The sequence below is a fragment of the Biomphalaria glabrata genome, chromosome 2 (genome assembly GCF_947242115.1).
Source record: "Biomphalaria glabrata chromosome 2, xgBioGlab47.1, whole genome shotgun sequence".
In the NCBI taxonomy this organism is placed as follows: domain Eukaryota; kingdom Metazoa; phylum Mollusca; class Gastropoda; family Planorbidae; genus Biomphalaria; species Biomphalaria glabrata.
The window spans coordinates 29702410-29730207 of record NC_074712.1 but is presented as its reverse complement, the minus strand read 5'-3'; the positions used below and the strand labels follow the sequence as shown (position 1 = coordinate 29730207).

General features: G+C 36.5%; 2 protein-coding genes across 4 annotated transcripts; one reads left to right on the top strand and one right to left on the bottom strand.

Moving 5' to 3' along the window:
* The first annotated feature begins 522 nt into the window (after positions 1-522).
* On the top strand, positions 523-27045 carry LOC106065351 (mucin-2-like). 3 transcript variants are annotated; one of them, XM_056019969.1, is made up of 8 exons: positions 523-770; positions 11651-11966; positions 12147-12402; positions 12905-13061; positions 15811-15923; positions 16854-16966; positions 18446-18549; positions 20225-27045. In XM_056019969.1, exons 3-8 carry the CDS (start codon positions 12151-12153, stop codon positions 21505-21507), a joined length of 2022 nt encoding a protein of 673 aa, XP_055875944.1. In that variant the 5' UTR covers positions 523-770; positions 11651-11966; positions 12147-12150; the 3' UTR covers positions 21508-27045. The 3 variants fall into 3 exon arrangements, with proteins under 3 accessions (XP_055875944.1, XP_055875942.1, XP_055875943.1); XM_056019967.1 differs by having other exon boundaries at positions 12093-12402; XM_056019968.1 differs by lacking the exon at positions 523-770 and adding an exon at positions 1364-1599 and having other exon boundaries at positions 12093-12402.
* Positions 3789-5246, bottom strand: LOC129924674 (fibrinogen alpha-1 chain-like). The gene has a single exon (XM_056021157.1). It carries the CDS (start codon positions 5244-5246, stop codon positions 3789-3791), a length of 1458 nt encoding a protein of 485 aa, XP_055877132.1.
* Positions 27046-27798: the final 753 nt, after the last annotated feature.

Genomic DNA, 27798 nt, shown 5'->3' with positions numbered 1-27798 from the left:
AAATCAAACTAATAGAAAAGCTATGGTGTCAGCGGCAAACTAGTCTTCTTTAAAAATAGAAAGCCCTTTTTAAAAATCTATTTTTATCTTCATTAACACCCGTAGAAGCGAGCGTTTATCTGATGCATTTACCTTGCCACAAGATGTTTCGAACTATGGTCACGACGATCCTGCATAACATTTGGGCAAACATTGGATCCCTTTCATATCTAAGGAGCCTCTGAAACTTAAATAAAAATAAGAATTAATTAACCCACGCAAGAAAGACAAGACTCCAAAAGATGCTTCATAGGTTGACTCTAACCAATCTCCACCCCTCTAGCCCCTTTCCCTTTCTAATTCCATTGTCTCGAACAGAGAGGTCAAAGTTCAATGATCGAAGAAGTTGAATACTATGTGCAAACTAAACCCGTGGAACGACTTCATTTAGAGATCTTTCAATCGACTCCAAAAGAAAGCTAACTTTGTTTTTCTCTCCCCCCCCCCTCTCTTCTCTGTGGAAGTTTCTTTTATGAATTGGTTTAGAGGACAGAGAGAGAGAGAGAGAGAGAGAGAGAGGAGCAACCTACACAGCTTAAGTGTAAAAAAATAGTTTAGAATGATTTAGTTGGACATCTCACTTGAGGAGTAAACAGAATATTAAATGATTACTTTTACAGGAATAGCACAGATACATACTAGTAGAAGATGAGTATTTAAAAACATACTTCCTGGGATATAGTAAGGGATTTAGTTTGGAAACTGCATCACTTTGAGTTTGGTGCTTTGAGGTAAATATATATCAGTGATTAATGCTATCTATCTATCTATCTATCTATCTATCTATCTATCTATCTATCTATCTATCTATGTATCTATCTATCTATCTATCTATCTATCTATCTATCTGTCTGTCTGTCTGTCTGTCTGTCTGTCTATCTATCTATCTATCTATCTATCTATCTATCTATCTATCTATCTATCTATCTATCTATCTATCTATCTATCTATCTATCTGTCTATCTGTCTGTCTGTCTGTCTGTCTGTCTGTCTGTCTATCTATCCATCCATCCATCCATCCATCCATCCATTCATCCATCCATCCATCCATCCATCCATCCATCCATCTATCTATCTATCTATCTATCTATCTATCTATCTATCTATCTATCTATCTATCTATCTATCTATCTATCTATCTATCTATCTGTCTGTCTGTCTATCTATCTATGTATTATCTACCAGTTAGTCTATCATAATAATTTCAATAGACTTATGACACTCTTAACTCATTTATCTAAGAAGGTTGCTCAGCCCATGCTCGGATCCTCTCCAGACATAAGAACGCATTCAGTGACAGAGCGTAATCAGAGCATGACAAAGTAGATCTTCACAGATAGTATTAAGATCTACCTTTACTCTTTTTCACTCAGTATCATTTATATCTTTGAATCTAAGTATGCATTGGTTGTGAACTCTGCTTTCTATAGCATTAAGTTTTATAATTTTAGTGAAAATGTAGTCATAAGACAAATGATGTTCTTTCATTACAAATGTAATCACGACATGTTTATGGAGTTTGGATTATTGTGATAGATTATCAAAGATGAAAGAAAACAAGTAAGTTCGAGCCAGAGTTAGTCTCATTGAGATTTTTGTTTAGGCTACATTATATCCATACGTATAATAAATAGATGAGCTTGGGGCTACAGAGTCAAACATTCTTGGATGATGTTCTTTCATTACAAATGTAGTCACTACATGTTCGTGGCTTGGGGCTACAGAGTCAAACATTCTTGGATGATGTTCTTTCATTACAAATGTAGTCACTACATGTTCGTGGCTTGGGGCTACAGAGTCAAACATTCTTGGATGATGTTCTTTCATTACAAATGTGGTCACTACATGTTCGTGCCTTGGGGCTACAGAGTCAAACATTCTTGGATGATGTTCTTTCATTACAAATGTAGTCACTACATGTTCGTGGCTTGGGGCTACAGAGTCAAACATTCTTGGATGCTTGGGTCCTGTTGTTGTCTTTTTTGAGGTCAGACTAGGAAGTTCTTGGGTCCATAATATATTGATATATAATATAATACCTAATGTATGATTGTCGAGAGTTGAGCCGAGACTCTTGAAACTATAAGCTCGCTTCCACCGGTCTGTCTGAACAGTAGTTTTGTCTTGTAGGAATCAAGCAGATGTCTATGTATCACATCCCTTTATCAGTGTCTCGAAACCCAACATGCTCGCGACTAGACTGAAGGCCGAGTACACCAGGGACCTCCACCATTTTCCTTTTGTGTGGATGTTCCCGGGGTGTGCATCTTGACAGGGTTGTTAGGGCTCTCTTTCAATCCCCGACAAGTGTAATGAAATAATGTGTTTAGGCACTCCAAGAGGAGTCTTGTTTTGCTACCCTATTAGTCTAGTCAGCCCCTGTAACGACCGTTTCCACCCGGGCGCTGTGTACGGCTGGGTAGCAAAGACTAATAGATACCAGGCCTATACTTGAGAAAATGAAGTGACCCTGACTTTGTCTAACGTTTTGAACTAAACAACAAATTCATTCAACTCACACTTTTGTTTTCTTCTCTATGTTTCAGTCTCATCGTTAATGAAGCTTAAACAATAAACTTCCTGCTCTTATAGTCACTAACTAAGCCATTTTCTACACAGAATTTTCATAGTAAAAGCATGATAGCATTACTTAGCTTTTATAATAATAATAATGAAAAACATTGGTATAACATTATTTAACGATGGAAATAAACACGCAAGTAATCGAACAAAAAGTTGTAAAAAAATTAACTTGTGCAACAAATAACAAGCAACATCTAAAAGATACTTAACAAAAACAAAGCTTAAATAAGCGGAATAACTACACATTTCCTGTCTTATCTCTCAATATCATAGATTTATTTCCCTTTTTCTATATCAAACAAAATTAATTAATTACCACTAATAAATTAATTAATTTTTAGTTTCTGTTTATTCAGATCTTGTTAGTAATAATGAATAATTGTGCAAAGTTACAACTTGATCCGAAAATGGGAAGTAGGAGAAATAACGTGTACACAATTTTCACCAGACAGAGAGATAGAAAGACAGAGTGACTTGATAAAAGCTTTAAAAAATGAATGATGTTTGTGTAGCCTATCTGGCACGGATACGATTTACATTCATTTCATGAGAATTCTATAGACTTGAATGTGGCTAATGCCTATCGAAGCTGTCTACTGGAGTAGACGGCGAGAAGAGAACCATTGAATCGGCCACCGAAAGCAAGGGTTTTGTCTGCGTTGAAAGTGGCACAATATTTAGATCTCAAAAAGAAGTTTGTTGTAAGTGCACTTTGTTGTTAGTGCACTTTGTTTAAAAAAAAAACAAACAAAAAACAAACAAACAAATACAAACATATTTGAACTTCTTTTGTTTTACAAGTTTCGGGCCTTCCTTCAGATTTGAAGATTATTACATCCTAGCGGTGGCTGAGTGGTAAAGTGCTTGGCTTCCAAACTGGGGGCTCCGGGTTCGAATCCTGGTGAAGACTGAGCGCTATTCTTTCGGGATCTTTTGGATGCCTCTGAGTCCACCTAGCTCAAATGGGTACTTGGCATTAGTTGGGGAAAATAAAGACGGTTGGTTGTTGTGCTTGCCACATGACACCCTAGTTAACCGTGGGCCACAGAAATAGATGATCTTTACATCAACTGTCCCATAGATCATAAGGTCTGAAAGTGGAATTTTACATCCTAGTCCAAACCTCTCTGAAAATTGGCGACGTTCATGGTTCGAAAACAGAACTATCAAGACGACAGTCCACACCGCATAAGACCACCAGACTCTCTAAGACGACCAGGCTCTCTAAGACGACCAGACTCTCTAAGACGACCAGACTCTCTAAGACGACCAGACTCTCTAAGACGACCAGACTCTCTAAGACGACCAGACTCTCTAAGACGACCAGACTCTCTAAGACGACCAGGCTCTCTAAGACGACCAGACTCTCTAAGACGACCAGGCTCTCTAAGACGACCAGGCTCTCTAAGACGACCAGGCTCTCTAAGACGACCAGACTCTCTAAGACGACCAGGCTCTCTAAGACGACCAGGCTCTCTAAGACGACCAGGCTCTCTAAGACCACCAGGCTCTCTAAGACGACCAGACTCTCTAAGACGACCAGACTCTCTAAGAAGACCTGACTCTCTAAGACGACCAGACTCTCTAAGAAGACCTGACTCTCTAAGACCACCAGGCTCTCTAAGACCACCAGACTCTCTAAGACCACCAGGCTCTCTAAGACCACCAGACTCTCTAAGACGACCAGGCTCTCTAAGACGTCCAGGCTCTCTAAGACGACCAGACTCTCTAAGACGACCAGACTCTCTAAGACGACCAGACTCTCTAAGACGACCAGACTCTCTAAGAAGACCAGACTCTCTAAGACGACCAGACTCTCTAAGAAGACCAGACTCTCTAAGAAGACCTGACTCTCTAAGACGACCAGGCTCTCTAAGACCACCAGGCTCTCTAAGACCACCAGGCTCTCTAAGACCACCAGGCTCTCTAAGACCACCAGACTCTCTAAGACGACCAGACTCTCTAAGACGACCAGGCTCTCTAAGACGACCAGGCTCACTAAGACGACCAGGCTCTCTAAGACGACCAGGCTCACTAAGACCACCAGGCTCTCTAAGACCACCAGGCTCTCTAAGACGACCAGGCTCTCTAAGACCACCAGGCTCTCTAAGACGACCAGGCTCTCTAAGACCACCAGGCTCTCTAAGACGACCAGGCTCTCTAAGACGACCAGGCTCTCTAAGACGACCAGGCTCTCTAAGACGACCAGGCTCTCTAAGACCACCAGGCTCTCTAAGACCACCAGACTCTCTAAGACGACCAGGCTCTCTAAGACCACCAGACTCTCTAAGACGACCAGGCTCTCTAAGACCACCAGGCTCTCTAAGACGACCAGGCTCTCTAAGACGACCAGGCTCTCTAAGACCACCAGACTCTCTAAGACGACCAGGCTCTCTAAGACGACCAGACTCTCTAAGACGACCAGGCTCTCTAAGACCACCAGACTCTCTAAGACGACCAGGCTCTCTAAGACCACCAGGCTCTCTAAGACCACCAGGCTCTCTAAGTCGACCAGGCTCTCTAAGACGACCAGACTCTCTAAGACCACCAGGCTCTCTAAGACGACCAGGCTCTCTAAGACGACCAGGCTTTCTAAGACGACCAGGCTCTCTTCGTTTGGTCATTAATAACCATTAATATCTATTTGAACAGTTATGAGAAGACAGCACTCTTTGCTATTAAACCCTCTCCACAATATCCACCATCCTTATATTTCAATGTCATATTCAATGTCTATTCATCCGTTCGTTACGTAAGTTGTTTATGCTTACTCGGGTTAGTCAACGTCAAATTACATGTTTGGTTCAAGACACTACATCACTGTTTGGTGATCGCATTTAGAGACAATACATTATTGAAAGACTTCGGAAGTTGAAGGCTCTCATGTGTATCTATAATTAGAGCGTTTAAATCTGCATTTTATGTCAGTATGAGTTTGTGTCTCTAAGTCGTCTAACGTGGTATGATCTCAAAAAAAAAAAAGGGAGAACTCATGACTCAAGCCTTCTCAGGCTTCTCAAGCCAACACGGTAACCACTCTGCTAGTGGAGAGCCTATAAACATCATCATCATCACCATTATCATCATCACCACAACCATCATCATTATCATCATCATCATCACCACAACCATCATCATCATCATCACCACAACCATCATCATCATCATCACCATTATCATCATCAAAGAGATCGTATTAACATTACTGCAAACATTGTGTGTTGTTGAAATTGTAGATCTTATCATGGTCACATGATTAGAAAAAAAAAAGAACTTTAAGAAGTAAACATAATGTATGTGTGTGTGTGGCTATCTTTGTACAACTGCATATTTTCACCTGCTATATACTTCCTGCATTATCTACCCATCTACCTTACAGAAGAGGGAAGGGAAGTAGAGATATAAACAAAACGCCTTTAGGTCACCTTGTTATTGTGGTAAGGTAGTATTCAATCAACACAAACACATCACGATAATCATTGTGCTGGAGACGATGTTATTTGAAAGGCTAAATTTTGAAGGCAGTCGAAACTTTCAGTCACACATAGCATGGTCGTTAAAAAAGAGTAATATTAATCTCCGAGTAAAATTACATTGTCGCTATCACCAGAATACAAGTTTATCGTCACAAAAACTCCACGCTGACTGCTTAAACGGAAAGAGTCTTGACCATTGAAAGTAAATATAAAATAATATAGAGGGGGAAAAGAGGCAACCCAAAAACTAGGTAACAAATAGGAGCTCTCGGTATGGTTTGAACACCAAAGTTATTAATTAATTGAGGGTACAATTTATTGAGGGTGAGGGTATTTTGAAATCCCCGGCTAGGCTTTTGTGTTAGTGCATACGCTGTAATCTACCGGTACCTAAATAACTTGTGATCTAATGTTTCTGCCCGTTTCTCTACATATCAAGAACAGGTTAAAACGCATGATGACACAAAAAAGACACTGGCAGGGTTTCAGTTGAAGGCTGGTGATAAATACGTTCACAAGACATCGTCTTGGACATCAACTGTTATGTGCACCTCGTGGTGTCAATGTGGAATGGTGCGAATGCGTGTTGAAAGAGAGGAGAACCAAAATGTAGGAATAGAAACTAAATAGTGTTTACAGTGTTGATGACGATTAAATTAATTCTAAACTCTGACGTTGACGTTTTATGTTGGTGTGTTGTTAAAAAAGTCTCATCCTAGAACAAAACGTAACATACACACAAGCGATCTTTCAGCGAATAGTTTGCTGATGATGTACCTTCTTATTCCTTGAATGTGGAGACATTTCTCTGCTGCAACAATGTTACAAATTACTTCCTTTTCAAATCTTTGTTTTGTTTTGTATTCCATATTCTGGTTGTTACTTCTAAATAGGCCAAACAGGACGGCCGGAAGAGGGTGAGAGGAGTGGGTGGTGGGCAGAATGTGGACTCGGACTATTGAGACGACTCTCCAAAGCACGTAACACACGCCGCCATCGAGTTGTATGTATATCATATGCAACCAAATTGTGGGCCGAGTCGTATGGTAATGCCCGGGCCGACACTCTGTCCGCCTCTGTTGGTTGAACTACTAGGCTATATTTCGTATTTTTCAGACGAAGAAGTGACTTTTCGATAGTGTAACGCAGAAACAGGAAAACTCTATGCAAGACATTTGTTTTCCTGATTTAACTCTGTGAGAACATTCACCGAGTCTATAAAGAGTCAATTTTTGTTTCTCTTTTGACCTCTCATTGATCATAGAAACCGATCTGTCAGCACTAGCATTATACCCGAAAATACAACAAACAAACAAGACAATCAAAATCTTGAGAAGCTTTGAGTCTTAGAGCATCCTTGAACATCTGTTCATCTCTGCAATTTATCATTGACTTTGTCTTGCTAAACCAGAAAATTTGATGAATTGAATTCGATTAATGGATAATGTACAATGACGGTCAACAACAAACCGGATATTTTCACACTTTTTGACCAATACCTGACCGGATGTCTGGTAACCCTAGTTGATGTGGCCCGTGACCTTTGTGTGGGGAAGACACACGGCCCTCCAGCTGGAAAAGGTTGGCAACCACTAGTATAAACATCACAGTCAAGTAATAGGATAAGCTACGTTGTAGTTCAAAGTAGACTGAATCCAGATAGCCATGCTGCACATGCTATAAATATTATTTAGGTCAGACAACAAAAAGGACATAGACCAACAAGAGCTTAGTAGTCTAGATGTGTAGGACTTAGTAACTCTAGCACTCCACCCTACCCCCCTATACAAATGTTATGTGAACGAAGATTGAAACATGAAAAACCGAAAGCCATGTATTCACCTTTTAAAGTATTCAGGTGATATTCAAAACATAAGGTGTTCGGGTTATATTAAAAACATAGGTGTTCGGGTTAGATTCGAAACATAAGGTGTTCGGGTTAGATTCAAAACATAAGGTGTTCGGGTTATATTCAAAACATAGGTGTTCGGGTTAGATTCAAAACATAAGGTGTTCGGGTTAGATTCAAAACATAGGTGTTCGGGTTAGATTCAAAACATAAGGTGTTCGGGTTAGATTCAAAACATAAGGTGTTCGGGTTATATTCAAAACATAGGTGTTCGGGTTAGATTCAAAACATAAGGTGTTCGGGTTAGATTCAAAATAAAGGTTTTCAACTCACCATAGCCTCTACTGAAATCGATATATATCAGTCAATGCATAGAGATATAGCAGAAAAAGAGAAATACGGGGTATTTGACTCAACAATGTCCCTGTACTAGCAAGAGGCTAGAAAGTCATGAAATAAAAACTGTTCTGGAACATCTTCTCAGGTTCGAATCACTTGATAAAAGTGATGATCGATTTTACGTGGAAGGAAACGATGTGACTTGTACATGATCAGCCTATTGTGTTCTAGTCAGGCGATCTTTTGAAATGTTTAATTCTATAACCCCTAGGATACAAAGTGTGACATTAAGTCCCAGGACACAATGTGTGACATTAAGCCCCAGGACACAATGTGTGACATTAAGCCCTAGTTGTGGAACCATTTTGTGTGGCTAATGACAAAATAAAAATAAAATAAAATAAAACTGAATCAAATAAACGGTTCTACATTCTCGTTGATCAACTCTCATCTCTTGCTACTAATGCTCATCCCTGTAGTTATGAATCTATCGCTTTACTTTTGTTGACTGTGTTAACTTGAACACTGAAAAGTCGCATTGGCTTAAACACGGATCACGCCCAAAGATCTATCTTTAGGTGTTCAGGTTTTCACGAGTATCTCTTACTTGTAAGCTAAACCAAGAAACGAATCGATTATTGATACGCTTTGGCTACATGATACTTGAGGATTGTCTGCATGTAAGCGTCCAATTACAAAACAAAGATGTTTGAAGTCATGAATTCCCGGCACAAAGATTTCTTTTCAAATGTTTGAGCTAATATTAATTAATTTTTTTTCAAATAAAAGACAATTATATAAGTTAATCTTTTCATATTGTTTTTTTTTAATGTCAAATGCACCAATACACAAACTCAAACACACAATTACATTTTTACAACTTATTTGTATTGTCCCTAAAGTTTATCTTTTTGTTTTCATTGTTTGATAGTAGTTAAATGCACACCAAAAAACAACCTCTGTACTCTAGACAGTAAAGCAGCTCATGAAATAACTGTCGTTGACACAAAGTTGTGCTCACTGTCTCTTTCACAAGCTGGGACTGGGAGGACCTCCCAAAGAAAGTCCAAACACAAATGTGAAACTAAGGCCTTGGACAATAAAGAACACACCATTTTTTATAAGAGAAAAGAGTTAATCAAATATGACGCAAAAAAAAAAAATGACCAGCTCTGACCAGGCCCTCAGACCACCAAATACTGGATATGGTTAGCAGACAACTTGACCATTCAGATTCTACACATACACAAAAACAACAAAAAGTTAGTTTCACATTTTAACAATGAATATAACGGGCTTTGTTTTTCTAATGATAAGTCTTCGGCTTCAGGAGTCGGCTGTTCAGATTGTGGGTGTGGCGGCGTGGTGTGTGTCTGTCGAGGTCATGTGACAGATGACCTCTGGGTAGCAAAACGTGGACTGGAAAACACTACGGACTAGAATCTTTTAGAATCTGGATGGTCGAGTGATCTGTCGGTCTTGCTGCTAGAGTTGTCCAATAAAAAAAACCCGCATGTTATTTGAATAAAAAGAGAAGGGGGTATATACATAATTGTATTTGTATATAATACATATTGAGCTTTGAAACTTCAATAGATTAAACAAAAAACAAAAAAAAAAACACATAACTTCATAAGCCGAATCTATGAAGCCTATATAGCTGTTACGTTATTTTGATTGTAACAATCTAAACTTTGTCGACAAGAATATCAATGAGAATTACAAGAAGCAATGAAAAACGTCACAGCAAAGATCAAATGCAAAATGCCTCGATTTGTCTGAACAAAATCCGATCCTTCCAAATGAAACTTCAGATTGGCAAACAAGTTTACATGTTCCCAATCTTATTTGTCTCTATGAGGACAATGACATTGGACCTGACAAACAGATAAAATGATAATTTTTGTGAAAGAACATTTGCACGTGCTTGAGGGCGAAAGTTCATCAAACTTTCCAAATCTTCCTGACATCACGTTGGCACTTGCCAGAAGTCCATTCACAGTCAAAATTGAAGATGTTCCTCAGACAATCTTTTCAAATTCAGTTACACAAATCTGGATCAAGTGTTTGTAGTCATATGCCGATTAGTCTGAGTTGCGCCCTTTCTTCAATTTTCACTAGTATTTTTTTTTTGTTGCGAAACATGAGTTATCCAGCGTGTTAGTTATCAAGTCTGAATATAAAAAAAGACTTGATGCAGAAGGTAACATTTGTTGGGATGTTGCAAAGGTTGTCCTGAGAATTCTCATCTGGTGAAACAGAAACAAGCCCAGACTGTCCCAATATTATTATAATAAGACACTATACTACTGCTCCGCCGTGCCTTTAAAATTATCACATAAGTATGTAACTTAAATATGGTGAATAAGAAATAGAAAGTTAAAATATGCTAGTCAAATATAAAATTTCATTTATTTGTATTTAAATAATAAAGTAATGTTTATTACAAGACTACAATGAAATATTGTTTCTTGATTAAACCTAATTCTTTGTCAATGCATATCAGATATTTACACTATAAGTATGATTACTTAGTCTTATGAACGAAAATAATTTTACGCTTGAGGGGGTCGCGGATTAGTAGAGAATTGTAATAAGGGGTCGCTGAGCTTAAAAGGCTGAGAATCGCTGTCCTAACCCTAACCTCAACTTTAATGGCCTTTAATGTGCACATTACCTAGGTAAAATGTGAATTACGCACATTAACGTAAAAAAAAAAAAAGTTAATTTTCACATTAGCCAGATAATGTACATATATATAACAAAATCTATTATAATTTTCCCAGAGCTATATCATTTTGAGAGTTAATTCCTTAGGGTGCTACATCATTTAAAAAAATAATTTCCCATGATAATTGACTCGTGCCTGAAGGTCTTGTTCTGGGAATTTTATTTCAAGGCATAAGATACAAATGTAAAACAAATAATGTATAAACACACCAGGGTAACATATTAACTTGTATCTGTCCAGAAAGGTTATTTGTATATTGACTGGAAAGATTTTTTTTTTTAAATTGGGTGCAGGGTCGGATTTCCTTCCTAAATCGCTATTTTCTTTGAATGCTTGGGCTCAATTTATATAAATATTTCATGCTAATCCTAGACTTTAATTTCTATTCAGTCTAACTAAGGCTTGGTATTACATGACAAACTGGCAAATAAATCATTTATTCTTTAAAGCCTGATTCAATTCCAAGATTTATTTTGTTCTTCTGGATCACGTGTTAAGCCCCGCAACTAAAGTGTTTATTTCCCTTTGTTCGGCACGCCCCCCCCCCCACCCCCAATCACTATGAAACTCTTCTTTCTTCTTTTTTTTTTAAATACAAAGTTTTATTGTGGCACTTTTTTGTTTTCTCTGTAGTTTGTTTCTAGAGGATCATCCTGGCCAACATGGGCGTTGTGACTTAAAGACAGGGCTGGAGAGATAACTTGAGGCGTGTGATAAGTGAGCACACACTGGCGCACTTCCCCACACGTCATCTACCTCCAAGTATTTCTTCCTGTTGTTATTGACACAACGATAAAACTGAGGCCATCACATAAATCAAACGTGTTCACGCATTTAAATGAAAAAATGGGTGAAATGAAAATGTACCTGACATTCCAGCACCCGGACCAGCATGCGTGGCATATATATAGTCTCAGAAACTTGATCATGCTAATACCATTGATATAAGGTTAGTCGATTTTTTATTTTAAATACAAAACCTATTGCTTTTTTTAAAAATGTAACTGTATTGTGTATAAATTGTGTATACAAAACTGTGTAATCCTATTCCATGTTGTTATAATTTCTCTTTAAGTCTGTAGATATCGACGTATAACAAACTTCTAGCATAAGAGAGTTCTCCTTACAGAAAAATGATGAGTCCTCGTCTGAGAACATTAGTTACTCTAGTTACGTCATTCTGTGTATGTACGCTTTACATACAACATGTCTGTGGGCTGACCTACTTTACACGCGATGATCTCTTCAAGAAATACAAAACTTTCACCAGGGTGTCAGCAGCCAACAAAACATCCTTCACCCAGGAAGAGAAGGATCTTATTCTTAACATTAGTAACGCTTACAGAAGTGTGGTCTACCCACCGGCTTTTGAAATGAGAGAACTGGTGAGTGTTTAAAGCTTTTATTAACTAACTATTGGATCCTATTATTTAATGTTAAGAATAGATCTGTACCATTTTTTTTTTAAAATATCGCTAAATTATAACTAAAATGACTTTTACATTTGATCGGAGTTTTTGCCTAAATAACATAGTTGAATATCATTGTAGTTGTCTTTGAATGAATATTAAGGTGGTTAGTAGCCAAGATCTTTTACAAAATCAAGCACTTTTGGATGTCTCTAAGTGGGTCACAAAAACTTGGATTGTTTTCATCACGGGAAAAGATAGAAAGCTATCGCCCATCTCTCTCTCTCTCTTTAAGAACAAATAAAAATGTATCCAAAAAAAAACAAACTGATACATAATTTAAAAAAATATACAGCTTTTAAATTGAGTCGTAAGAATTTACCAAAAAAAAAAAAAAAAAACCAAGCTCCAAGTGATCAAATTGTGTCCCTTTTTTAAATGCATTCTTCGCTTATCCTTTCTAAATTGTCTGAGGCAGACCTGGGACCTTGATCTCGAGGAGTATGCCAGGAACCACACACAGAAGTGCACCGGGGCGCACAGTGCTGCCACTATGGTGAAGAAGATAAATGTTGATGACCCAAACACATGGGTGACATGGAGCTTGATGGGGGAAGTTTTGTACTACAACTACGGTAAGTCTGCCTAATACATTTTCTTCATTGTGTGCAACGTTTTGCACTACAACTGCTAAACAAATACCTTTAACTAATGTATTTATATTATAAGGAGTTGAATGGCGTATTGACCTTTTTTCCCTCTTTAACCCCTACGACGCATAAGTCAGCCCCCACTTTAACAAAAGCTTTGTTTTTCAGTTCTCATGCTTAATTGTACTATTCTAAAACTTTATGTCATTTCTCCTGGTCCTCCAGTAACTTCTAAAACTTTCTGCCATTTCTGCTGGTCCTCCAGTAACTTCTAAAACTTTCTGTCATTTCTCCTGGTCCTCCAGTAACTTCTAAAACTTTCTGGCATTTCTCCTGGTCTTCCAGTAACTTCTAAAACTTTCTGCCATTTCTCCTGGGCCTCCAGTAACTTCTAAAACTTTCTGTCATTTCTCCTGGTCCTCCAGTAACTTCTAAAACTTTCTGGCATTTCTCCTGGTCTTCCAGTAACTTCTAAAACTTTCTGCCATTTCTCCTGGGCCTCCAGTAACTTCTAAAACTTTCTGGCATTTCTCCTGGTCCTCCAGTAACTTCTAAAACTTTCTGGCATTTCTCCTGGTCTTCCAGTAACTTCTAAAACTTTCTGCCATTTCTCCTGGGCCTCCAGTAACTTCAAAAAAATTTGTCATTTCTCCTGGTCTTCCAGTAACTTCTAAAACTTACTATCATTTCTCCTGGTCTTTCTCGGCTTTTGAAATGTTTGAGTGCCGACTCTAGCAGCATCATCAACAATACGCCATTTAAAAAAAAATGTTTAAATGTTTTTCTGAGTACAATGTTTTTTTATTATTGTAAACTAGAAAAACATTTTTTTAGAACTTAAAATATAATAAAATAATAATAAAAAAAAAATGAAACATTTATTGGGGTCCAATTCGGGTATCGAGCCCGTGGCACGTCAGCTGCAAACAAATCTGCATTTTCTGATTCGGCTAGCGAGGCAGGTACAGTAGTGTGTTTATTTATTGGTATGTTTATTAATGGACATCTAGATCTAACAACACATGTAAAGTTCTGATTTAGAACTGTTAAGATTTAGTCTAGATCTACTTCTACATCTAGAACATAGACTTATACATATTCTATCTAGACTGGACATGGAGATATTTCAAAACTACAAAAAATGTGAAAATTTTTTTAAAAGTTGAAACAAGGCGTTGTTCTGTAAAATAGTTATAAGAAGTAAAGTTTTGTTTTTTTTCAACTCTAACCTATGTAACATAGGCCCCTATAATTTAATTTTTAGATCTAGATCTAGTAATTGAACATCAATATATGAGTACTCTCGTCTCATAATAATTATTTTTCAATTAACCAAGAAAGATTTAGGCAATCAATGTATTTAAATGTACATAAGATGATTAAAATCAACAGACATGAATTATTTCGATCTAGAATTTTTGAATGGAAACTAACAGGAAAATGGCTTTGTTTCATAGATGAAGCGTGAACATATAGTTCTGTGATAAATAGCCCATTCTAAAGAATATACTAGAAATTATCTTGCATTATTTCTTAACTTTGAAAACTAAAGATCATTACGTTTCTAAGACAGAAAAGATTGATTGGGGCGACTTCCCTTACAGCTTGAAAAAGAGTTACGTACATACAAATCTATAAATATAGGTCTGTGAATCGATCAATCGCGGATAAGGATTTGCTTCCGATTTCCAGTCTAGATATAATATATCAGTCTATGATCTAGAATCTAAATGTAATAATTTATATTAGATTTGGTAAAAATATAAGCAACGGTTATAAACCGTTTATGAGATCAGCTGTCCGGTTGGGGGGGGGGATGTGGCGTGGTAAAAAATGTTCCATTGTTTTTTAATAAAACATTCATTATTCATTAACAGCAAAAATAATATGTTTATAAGTTGTATAAAGGAGATATTGTAGGAATGTGAATGCTCATTTTCTCTCTAAATAGATATACTAGCAAGGTACTCGTAGGCCCGGGTTCAAGAATATGATGGTGCCCCCCCCCCTCCCCAAGATTATGAGAAAAGCAAATCTAGTCGTCATGTATGCATCAGTACAATTTTAAACCATCATTTCTATGTGGGTAGGTTTACTGCCTTCTGAAAGTTATGCTGTAATGTCTCTCAGTTGACAAGTTAGCCTAATTAAATTGCATCATGACACTAAACTTCTCTGAAGTAAATATCATGTGTTTAATTTTAACAAACAAATGTTTTAATTTATATTCTCTGATCCGAGTTAGTAAGTTGCTAAATAAACAGAGATTTTTTTTTTTTTTTTTTTTTTTTTTTTTTTTTTTTTTTTAATACATTTAACTATAAGATTCAACACATTTTGTTTTCGAAATTGGTCATGGGCCTGATGCATTGATCCCCTTCGAGCCATGGAGGCTACGGCACTGGTTGTACAAGTCCGATTGTCAATGCCAAATTATTGAGCATGCACATATCCTTTGTATATATAATTAAAATTATTTGTGTTTTTAAAACTTTAATATGGATTTCTTCTTTAGTCACATAAGAAGTTGCAAAGGGAAAAGATCGTCTCTCGAGACGTAAAATGCCACAGAGATATATACTAATAGTAGCCAATGTCTTGAATTTCTATTATACAAACAAGTGAAAGTGTAGACCTACTAACACAAAATCAAATGAAATTATTTCTAACGACGTTTTCCGTTTTTCTGCTTTTCTTGTTTAATCAGTTACTACAATATATGTGTGTATTTCAGGGGGTGTTTACAGTATTGAAGAAGCCTTTTACTTATTCTGGGAGGAAGGTTCAAAATACGACATCGGTACAAACAACTGTACACACTCAAACACATGTGGCCATTACAAAGTGGTAATTATAAAAGTTTGACTCTTTATTTCATGAAACTAGTTGATAGATAAAAGTGTGTACACTGCATTAAAGGATTTACTCTAAAGCGCCACGTTTATTTATTCTTTAAGCCTGGTTTGAATAACAGAGTGCACTTAAAGTAAACGTCAATAATGTATTTAACAAACAATCAGCAATTTATTAGGAAACCAAATGAAATACAAGTACTCACATATATAGTTTATTGTCTACAACAATTCAAGATTTCTTTGCAAACTTTAAAGACAGACAATGGGCTCTACACAATTGTTGGCATGGGTTGATACATTCGAGTTGGCGGAATTACTTTTATTTTAGATCTGGGGGGAAACAATATTTAAGCTAACTTATCATAGAAAGCATTAATCAGCAATCGTTGGCATGGACTGATACCAAAAGATGACAGAATGGAAATTAGCTACATCTTGAAAAGTAACATTTTATAGCAAATTTTGTTTTCGTATATGTAATATTTAATATTCTCCCCCCCCCTTTTTTGCCTCTTAAGTTACATGGGGTAACTCTAGTCCGACTTGCATAAATAAAAGAGTGATCTTTCCTTTACTTCTTGCCATGAAGATATTTGTATATATCTATCTATATATAGATTGTTAGAACGCACATCATATAGAAGTAATGTATGTTCTTGTAAGAAACTTTCATTGTTAGATATGTTTGATTTCACATAATAGTTCTACTACTTTACATGGGGTAACTCTAGTCCGACTTGCATAAATAAAAGAGTGATCTTTCCTTTACTTCTTGCCATGAAGATATTTATATATTTATAAATATAGATTGTTAGAACGCACATCATAAAGAAGTAATGTATGTTCTTGTAAGAAACTTGCATTGTTAGATATGTTTGATTTCACATAATAGTTCTACTACTTTGTCATGTTTGCCTCCTAGCTGACCACTGACCACTCCTCTAAAATTGGCTGTGCTCTAAATATTTGTAACAGTTTTACCATCAGCAAGTACCCGGTCCCAGCAACCTTCCTGATGTGTAGTTATGATGGCATGTAAGTACTCACACATTACATAGTATTAGTTTGTAAGAACAGACGAGTATTAAATGGCTTTGTACACACTACCAATCTAAACATATGTTAACAAATATTTTGACAAAGTTTCTATCAATAACTCTGTCTGTCTGAATGCCTGGTCAAACGTTTGTACTCGTTCTTTCTCCCAAACCCAATCTTGGATCAAATTGAAATTTAGCACAATCATTTCTTGTAACTGGCAACACAAGAAACAATAAAAAACAAGATTTTATGTTATCACACAAACTCAGAGGCGGCTCCCGTCGGATCCCTTTCAATTGGTAACAAGAAAATCATTTAAAATAATAATTATAATAAAATCTTATATTAAGTGTAATTGTATCAGAAATTAAATTTGTTATAGATCTAGACTATAATTACAAATATTTTTACCAATTGTTTTTGTTAAGCGCAATTTTATGATTTCAGCTTCTGTATCACTTATATGGACAAGTTTGGAAAACAGGGGAGGGTAAAAATGGACTATTTGGGTCAGTGTCGTAGCTACCATTGCGCAAAGGGGTTCACTGCGCCCGGGCCCACGACCAATAGGTAAAAAAAAAGTATCAAAAAGACAAAATAACAAATCTTTATGTTAATCTTTTTATTGTAGTATGAAATCCTTAAAATTCTAACTTGCCATATTTTATAATAATAATAATAATAATAGTGATAAAAATAATAATAATAATAATAATGCCAAAGTCATTATAAATCTTCTCCAACTGATCGCTATGTCCATTCATATTAGAAGCATTATCACCATTTAATGACTATGGTGATTTTTTAATAAGCTGGGGTATTAGCTCTGCCATTTCTGTCTACGTCCGGCTCTCACAAATATGAAAACCTATCAATGGTTTTATTAACGCACAGAAGAAGAAGCAAACGTCACCACTAACGCACAGTTAGATTTGGAGTAGCCGCCATTACAATCAGAGTAATGAAAGCAGTTCCTTACATCAAAGCAAACTAAGTCGCTGGTACACAAACTCGAGCTGAAAACATGGGATAACCTTTTGAAGTTAATATAAAGGTTAGGTTTAGTATAACAATTAGGATATTTCAATGAGCTTTTTATTTTTTAAAAAATCAGCTTTTGCAAAAGTTCATATTTTCCTTCTTTAGTATCATCTTCTAGGTCTCATGAGGGCCCCAATTGGTTGTTAGTCATGATCCCTTTGCACATTGGTTGCTACGCCACAGGCTATGGGCCCTTGATGGCTATGATGGTTGTGTGCCCGGGCTCATAGAACCCCATTCGCGCCATGGATGCTACGCAACTTTTACGGTCTCGCCCTGATCTAGGAAACATTTTAGCCACGTTTTATCAAGATTGATCAAACGGTTTTGATTTCTATGCGGGGCATACATACGCCTTACTTTCTGCTTTATATATTAGATAGATCTGTAGTTTCTAGTAATGAATTAAACATGGTGTCAAATTGTGTCCAGGTTTTTGAGTGACGATAGGCCGTATACAGTAGGTGTACAGTGTGCAGGATGTACTTCGAGCAGATTAGGTTACTTTTTTCAATACTGTCGTAACCGAATTTGTAGTAAGTTTTTTTTTTTAAATTAAATTTGTTTTTTTCATTACTAAATTATTTTTTGTATCGTGCTGGCTATTATTATTATTTTATATAAATTATCACTTTTATTATTTTGAAATAAAATACTGTAGATAAAAAAAAAACAGACAAAAACTCTATTCACCATTGAAAAAGGTTTAGAATGTAATGTTAACAATTGGTTTACATTTAAAACCAGCATTGACCACAGGCTACGCCCGTTCATCAGTTCCCAGGTTTACTTATTTTGTCATGGACCCACCCCCTCCCTTTATTCTTACTTATAACAATAATTACAATAATAATATAAAAGTAAACTCTCCCCTATACATTCTTTTGGACAGCAAATTTGAGTACTTATGACGTTGAATTGGACCGGCCCGTAAAATCGAGCATCACTTCTCCCCCACTCTCCTTCGTAGCAAATACTCTTATTTACACCATCTGACTAGTCTTCTGCTTTTCAATTTACACCATCTGACTAGTCTTCTGCTTTTCAATTTACACCATCTGACTAGTCTTCTGCTTTTCAATTTACACTATCTGAATAGTCTTCTGCTTTTCAATTTACACTATCTGACTAGTCTTCTGCTTTTCGATTTACACCATCTGACTAGTCTTCTGCTTTTCAATTTACACTATCTGAATAGTCTTCTGCTTTTCAATTTACACCATCTGACTAGTCTTCTGCTTTTCAATTTACACTATCTGAATAGTCTTCTGCTTTTCAATTTACACCATCTGACTAGTCTTCTGCAGTTCACTTCTTAATCCATATATTATATAGGCTCTAGGATATATCTATTTTTTATTTGGCCTAGGACCTTTTTTCTTATTGCATTCTGCGCATGGAAAGCTGACACATACACTTTTGGCCCAAGCCTATAGTTCACGATCCTGGAACATACTTTTAGCCCGTGTGATGTATAGCATGAATTAGAAGTGCTTCCCTTATTTCGACTTCCCAAACACAATTATAGTTTTTTTTTTTTTGTAACGTTCCTCCGGCACCACCCCTCGAACAATAATTCTTCATACAATCACTGACATTTTTTCGGTTTAGTTATTCAATATTAAAGTAGTCCATAAGCTCTAAGTTGCTTGTGCTCGAGCCCCTTTCATTTGTTATCAGTCTGGCGTCGTAACGCTCTCCGCACATGTATCCTAGTATCTTTTTGTTACCCTCAACAGTTAAAATATATAGTTATATATACCTACATTTCTTTATATACATTTTACATACAAAAACACGTATTCAGTCAATGTCGGCTTAATATGACCAAAAAAAAAATCTATACAATGCAAAAGCAAACTTCGTGCCATAATGAAAGTGCTTACAAACGGAAGTGCAATCTTGTACTTTTCAATATGTCGTTTTTAAAACGACTTATTGAGTTCAAATCGAAATTCATCCCCTTCCCCTATGTGAGGAAGATTTTCCTTTAATTTTTCTTTTGTGGAGATATTTAATGTTAAGCAAACCTGAAATATACACTGGAAGTTGAGATCAATTTATATTGATTATCTCTCTTTGTGTTCTTTTACCTTCACTTTAGTTTGTACGACATATTTGAAACAATCTCTTTTTGTTATTACTATTTTTACTATTAAAACAATGGGGAAATAATTTTGACATAAACATTTCACTCCCCTTTTTTTTCAGTTGGTCCGAATCTAAGGTTTCTGAATTTGGGGTTTAATGGATCGACATTGGTCATTGGCTTCGATTACAACGATATCATCGTTGTAAATGATTCAATTTCAACATCCACAGTGGCTTTGACAACAACAACGTTGAAAACTGTGATCACAGAAACCTCAATGACAACTCTACTAACAACATCTGCAGCACCAGGAATAACGACAACTACTCAGATTCTTACCACAACTTTGGAAACAATTGAGACAGTGTCGACACCGCAGAGTACTTCTTCAAACACGACATCATCCAGCACAGCCATTCCATTCACCTCCACGACCACACCATTTACTACACTATCAACTACTTCAATTACACCACCATCTACTTCAACCACACCATTATCTACTTCAACCACACCACCATCTACTTCAATCACACCATCATCTACTTCAACCACACCATCATCTACTTCAACCACACCACCATCTACTTCAACCACACCATCATCTACTTCTTCAACCACACCATCATCTACTTCAACCACACCATCATCTACTTCAACCACACCATCATCTACTTCAACCACCCAATCAACATCTTCAACCACAGCATCAACAACTTCAGCATCACCAGCTACTTTAACGACACCATCATCTACTTCAACCACACCATCATCTACTTCAACCACCCAATCAACGTTTTCAACCACAGCATCAACAACTTCAGCATCACCAGCTACTTTAATGACACCATCATCTACTTCAACCACACCATCATCTACTTCAACCACACCATCAACTACATCGACCACCCAATCAACTACTACAACCACACCATCAACTACTTCAACCACCCAATCAACTACCAGAACCACACTATCAACTACTTCAACCAACCAATCAACTACTACAACCACACCATCAACTACTTCAACCACACCATCAACTACTTCAACCACAGCATCCACTACTTCAACCAAATCACCACCAACACAATCAACGACTGATTCAACTACGTCAGCAACGTCTACAACACCATGGACAACAAAGTCAACCACATCTCTGACCACAGCAACCACATCTCTGACCACAGCAACCACATCAAATACAACTGAGTTTATCCCTGACACCACATCAACATCTGACTTAACAACAACTACTTCACCGAAAACTGTCCCATCGACCCTAAAACCTACAACTGTGACAGGTAAAAGGACTGTCAGTAGGGCAACTTCAACAGTGTCAATATCGAAGTGTTTTTATTATGTAAGCTGTTTTGTAGTGCTCTTTGTAATAACAATGTAGAACCTACAAATGGCGTCGTAGTTTAATTATAGCTGTAATCTATCTCTGATAGTGGAGATACATATCTTTGCATTTTAAACACATCTACTGTTGTCTACCAATAGACCAATTACGAATGCTTACTGGGGCATTGGCGTTTCTTATGAAGACTAGTCTACAGGAATAACTTATTGAACTAACTATTTAGCTGGCTTATTTTAGATCAACGGAGGAGCTAATGTGTCCAATGGCACATAAACAAAGTTTTAGACTGAGACATTAAAACAAAATATAGAGATGTTTAAAGTTTAAACCCAATCAATGGATATTTTGTCGTATGTCATATTTTGTCTATTGACCAGTAATTTTATAAATATTAAGCCATTTTATTTATTTATAAATATGTTTTTGTTCGCGTAGACATGTTTTTTTTTTTTTTTTTTTTTTTTACATTTTTATAACAAAATTTCATTTTAATATGAGCAGGTCAGGAGTGGCGCTACTGAGTGAGGCCTTTTTGTTATCTGCTGCTCAACATTTATTCATTTTTTTAGTAGGCAGGTGGTAGCTCTACTGGGTGGGCCCAATCTGTGCACCTCGGTCTGCGACCAAGGGACTAGAGTCGCCTAAGCAACCAGACAGCACAATCAAACTAAACTAAACTAAACTAAAAGGAAACAAACTAAAAATAAAACAACCAACTAAATTTATAAAACAACTTAGTTATATACTTTATTTACATGAAACCAAAACAACAGTAATAAAACTAAATATACACACTACTAAACGATTGATCAACCCTACTTAACTGAACCTAACAAATAAAGCAGTTATTTGGCAGGACTACAGCCGTAAGATACTACACAGAAATAATGGCAGCTGTACAGCAGCAATAAAACAACAGCTATAAGGCAACAGCTATAAGGCAACAGCTATAGGTCAGACAGTTGGGCAGCAGAAATAATGGCAGTTAGGCAGCTAGGCAGAAAGTAATAACTGCGGCAGACAGTTAGACAGACAGGCAGGAATTATAGCCTGCAATTACAAATATAAACAAACATAAGACTTAAGACATAATATAACAAAATAATAATTAACTAGACCTAGTCTAGCACATACACATACCTAAATGCATGAGGTTAATACTATTACCTTCATTTAGCTAATAAAAAGCCATACATTATTATTATTATGATACCTACTTAAAAGCTTACGCCACAACACATGTTGGGCCACGGCCAGGCAATAATAAACATAAATCTAGATTTGGCTTAACAAAGCCGCCATCATGGAGCGTTGAGTAGGACGCAGCCATCATTTACATTAAAAATTAAAATCAGACACATGCCAACTTGTTAGAACCGGTATCCTAACAATATTATAATATTAATAAAAATACTTTTAGAAGACATAAAATAATAAAATATTTACACATAGTATAGGAAAGCAAAAGCATTAAGGATGGCGCAAGGGGGTGACGCTACCCAAGTCTACGGAACTTCCGGTTCCATCAGAGGTAATCATGGCTAATTAACTGGCCAGTGACACCACTACACTAATCAGTCTACATCTAGACTATAGCAATAGATGTAGGAACAATCAATACAAATACAAACTAAAGAGAGTAAAATAAAAACATTTTCCAACCAACAGGCGGTCCCAGCTGAAATTACACAACACACAATTAGCTTTATACAGGCACCACTGTCAGCACTGACCACTGGTCAAGACAAAAGAGAGCTCAACGTGGTTCCGGAGCTAGCTATAACTGGTCAGCGCGAACATATCGGAGAGCATGACGTCACGCTTATTATCTAAAACTAAACTGGACTACCGATTTCCCTAATTTGTACCTAGCCGTACACAAAAATAAAATCTAGCAAATTACTAAAGACACGGACTACACAACATTATATAACAAAATAAACAGTATTAAAAAGAGAAACTTAAAATTTAAATCCTACAAAATACAAAAAGGAAGATTAAAAGTTATTTCTATTCTAAACTCATATGGGGGCTCTATACCATTTACAGACCTGCACATAAACTGAAATTAAAAAATAACAACTAATCCAACACTAATGCCAAAGACAAAAATAAGCAGAACTAACCAGGGACAAAAAATAGGAAAGAACATCCACAACTCTAAGGCTAGTTAACTATTTTAAAAACTACTTTTCCTCTACGAGTAAAACACAAATAACAGAAAAAGACTAAAACTAGCAGAAAGTTATAAATAGCGGAAACTACAAAATACTCAGCACTGAACTATATAAACTAAAACGACAATAAATTACAAACGTCATAGCCCTGGCCTATATAAATAATATACATAATAAAAATATAAAATAAAGATAAAATTAGATCCAGGAGCGCCAGCTCACATTAAAAATATTTTGTACAAAAGTTGTCTTTTTTATATTTCACTAAAACATTGACAATGTTTATGGAAGACTAATGTTAGAGCCCAATGCACTTCTAATTGGACTTAAAGATTTGTGTGATGTTCAATTATTTATCATCAGATATATTAAATCCTCTTACATGTGGAAAGATTTACTGAAATAATTGTAGATCTATTGGGGATTGAGTGCTGGGACAAGTCCCAAAAAAGCCTGTGGAGTCTGGGAGCGCATGAGGCGCACTGACCGCACTTCCCCGTGGTGGAGGTTATCCAGGCCTGAGCAAGCTATTATAGCACAGTGAAGGGCATGCCACCGTCATGTTGGCTCATATTTCTCACGTCTATGGCCAAATTACGATTCACGGTACCCACGCTGAAGGGAAGAAGAGGAAACCGTGCCTCATATTCTGTTTGACTGCCCTAGACTTGCAGATCTCCGCCTCGACAGGTCTGAGAGACCAAAAATTTTCGACCTGTATGGTGACTTATATGCACTAAGCAAGACAGCAGGGTTTCTGTCCAGGGCGTTTACAAGAGAGGATTTAAGCCTCTCAAGCCCTCACTCCAATGGAGTTTGATGATGATGATGATTGGGGAAAGTGGTGGAAGCAACAAGAATCACGTTTTGGTGTACCTGGTGAACCCAATCAAGGGAATGTTTTGATGAACTATCATTTGGTAAAAGGGAGATGATAATTTCGTTGTTCAATTTTTAGCTCTACATAAACACATTTTCTAAGTTTTTCTGTTTGTAGTACCAAATAATTTCAATATGAAGTAAGCATTAGACTTTTACTCCATGACTTGTTCGCCCATCGTGGTCGTGATAACCACTTTTGTTATCCAGGGGGCTGAGGGATTTGCACTGGGATTTGTGCCTTTTCGTGGGGCTGGTGAGACCTACGTGAGCCCGGAAAATGTTCGGCTGTACACTGGGCAGGTTATTCCAACTAAGGTGTCATTAGCCTTGCTTTTTGTTTCCCTCTGACGCCTTTCTTCTGCTAGCGCTGTTCTCTTGTCCTCTGCTATTTGTGCCCCAGTTTTCACAGCGCGACGCCATATGCTCTATCATGTGCTTCCGTCTCCCAGGTGGCTGGGTCAATGCTGAGGGCTTTCAGAGAAGCTTTGAGGATGTCCCTGAAGCGTTTTATTTGTCCACTTTGTGAGCACTTTCCTTCCATTAATTGGCCAAACAGGAGTCGTTTAGGAATGCGGGGGTCTTTCATTTTGCAGATGTAGCCTGTCCATCGCAGCTGGGACTGCATCATAATTGTGTGGATGCTTTGCAGGCCTGCTCTTCGTAGGACTTCAGTCTCTGGTATTTTTTCTTGTCATTTAACGTTCCGTAGTTTTCTGATTGGAAGTGGTTCGTTTTTTTACGCTTGTTTACCATATGCTGTCTACGTTTCTGATGTATAGAGCAATGCAGGTAGGATGGCAGCTCGAGGAGCTTTGCGCTTGTGATGATAGGCCTACCTCGTCTATTCCAAAATTGTAGACAATCATCCATAGAATGCATGGCCATGACTTCTAACTTCTTTAAAACAAATGGACAACTAACTAGTGTAATAAAAAAAAATTGAAACGAATAGCAGCTGCCACACTTGAAGATATTGTTAAAATTATCTCTCCGTTCTTTAGCATTGAGTTGACAGCAATGAAGATCAAGTAAGCGTCCTTGACATTGTTAGTGAAAATCTCCACTAGAGAAATAAGAAAGTGAAGATCTTGCGGGACCAACTAAAAAACTTTTAGGTCACGAGGTCTTTTCCTGCTACAAAACAGCTTTTCAATGTTGGTCCAGCTCAGTTTCTTTTACATAGATCTATGTTTAATTGTGTTTAACAAGTAGTCACATTTTAAATCAAGTCAGATACTTAAAAAAAAGCTTACAAAGCTAAAAGGTATGCTCAATCCACTGCTATCGTATTGGTTGTAGGCTATTTATAATGAATGTTATTTTCTGCACTGTGTGTGATAAATTGTAAATTTACCCCGCCTAAACTATTTTTAAATAGTTAATTTGTTCTTAGAACTTGATATGAGTGCTTGAAGTCTCTTACAGACTTTGTGATAAACAAAAATATCAATGTGTTCATTTTCTTTGTTGTTTTTTTTCCCTCGACTTTTTGTGTACTTAATTTTGTTAAATATTGATTATCTATATTTATCGTTTATACTTTTCAATGTGTCTATGAAATGCCAAAGATTTTATTTCACGTGATTTTTATGCTGACGAGTTGTGAATAGACGTGCCATACTTTGATAAAACTGTTGACTGGTGTAGGGTAGGCACTGTATTTGTTTTTTAATTAATGAACGTACGTAATAGGCTCAGACGTAATTACAAATTTGGCTAAATTTATTCCTATGTCACTGTTGAACTTGTTGATCTACATGTTGTTGAGGCTTTCAATTCTTTTTCTGTTCATTATCTTATCGTCACGTCTGGAAAAGCTAAAGCTATAACTATCAAAGTAACGCCAAGTGTGGAACCGATCAGTTCTCAGCTGTCTCGTTAGATATGTAGACTATGGATTTACCAATAGTCTGTCCAATTATATGAACCCCAAGCTGTGATGTAGTCTTTTCATAATAGTGTACAAATCTTAGATGTTTGTATTTATTATTAAATATTGTTGAGAAGTTTACATTTGAGATTCAAGATTTGCTTCTAGCTTGCTTAGTCCACTATGGTCAAATCTCTTTTATAGACGTGTAGGGGAGGAGGTGGTGTGTGGTTTCCGTGTTGCTAGGCACTCAGTAAACAAAACTCAATGGGCATGATTTTGTTTTAGGAGGTACCTGATTGATTAAAAAGGCACTCAATAATAGAAATATGCATAGCTAGAAGCGATTCATATTTTTGAAGTAAGAAATATATAGACTAGTAGCTTTTTAAAAAATCTCTATCTCGATGTGCGAGACAGCGAAAGAATAAATAAATTTAGGAATGCGATTGGATTATAGGCAACTCTTGTGTTCTATTAATCTAGAAGAATGTCACTCTAATGGAGACATTCTATGAACTTAAAAGAAGATATTTTTGAAGCCTGAAATAAGTAGAAACCTTACAGAATACATGTATACCTTCCTTTTGTTATGTAGACTTACTGAAGAGTTACATTTGGTTCAATAAAACATTCCCAATCTTGTTTTAGTGTTTCTTTTCATATTATTTTTTATTTTTAAAGTACAATAGCCAGATATTAAGCTGGAATTATTATATCCAGATGGTTTTACAGTTGTGAATGTCCAAGTATCAATTCATAACTCCCACAAACTTTATTGTTTAATTTTCGAAACCATTGGAATATACATGAAAGTAAATTTAAAATAGTAAATACCCAAAATGAAAAAAAAATCATCTAAGCCACTTTTGATTGTAATTTTTAAAAAATCAGACAAAGATCAGGAGTTTGTTATGTTTTAGCGATTCGTCTAACAGTCATTTTGTTTTAGCCTCTATTGAATAACACAAACATTGATGACAATTTAATATGTCCAAGCCACTCATTGTAAAGATTTACTGCTCTTTTGACTTAATTATTTTACTTTTCTCATTAAAGTAGCCGAAGCTAAACTTGCAACCACATTTTCATTGTTTCTATTAGTGTCTATATAATAGAATTTAGTATGTCATAATGATAATGGCGAGAATGTTCAAGTATTATGCAAGTATCACTTGACCTCTTTTGAGATGATGCGATACATGTCATTCAGGGTTAAATCTTAAAGCAGAATTTCACACATCTAGACCCACAACCCCTGTAAGCTTTCACGGTATCAAGCATTTTTCTGCATTCTGAGCTTCAGAAATTCATACTCCTAAAATCTTCAACTTAGGCCTACTATTTCTTTTAGTAAGACGAACGCATTTCAAATATAGTATAGCCTTTAACAAGAAA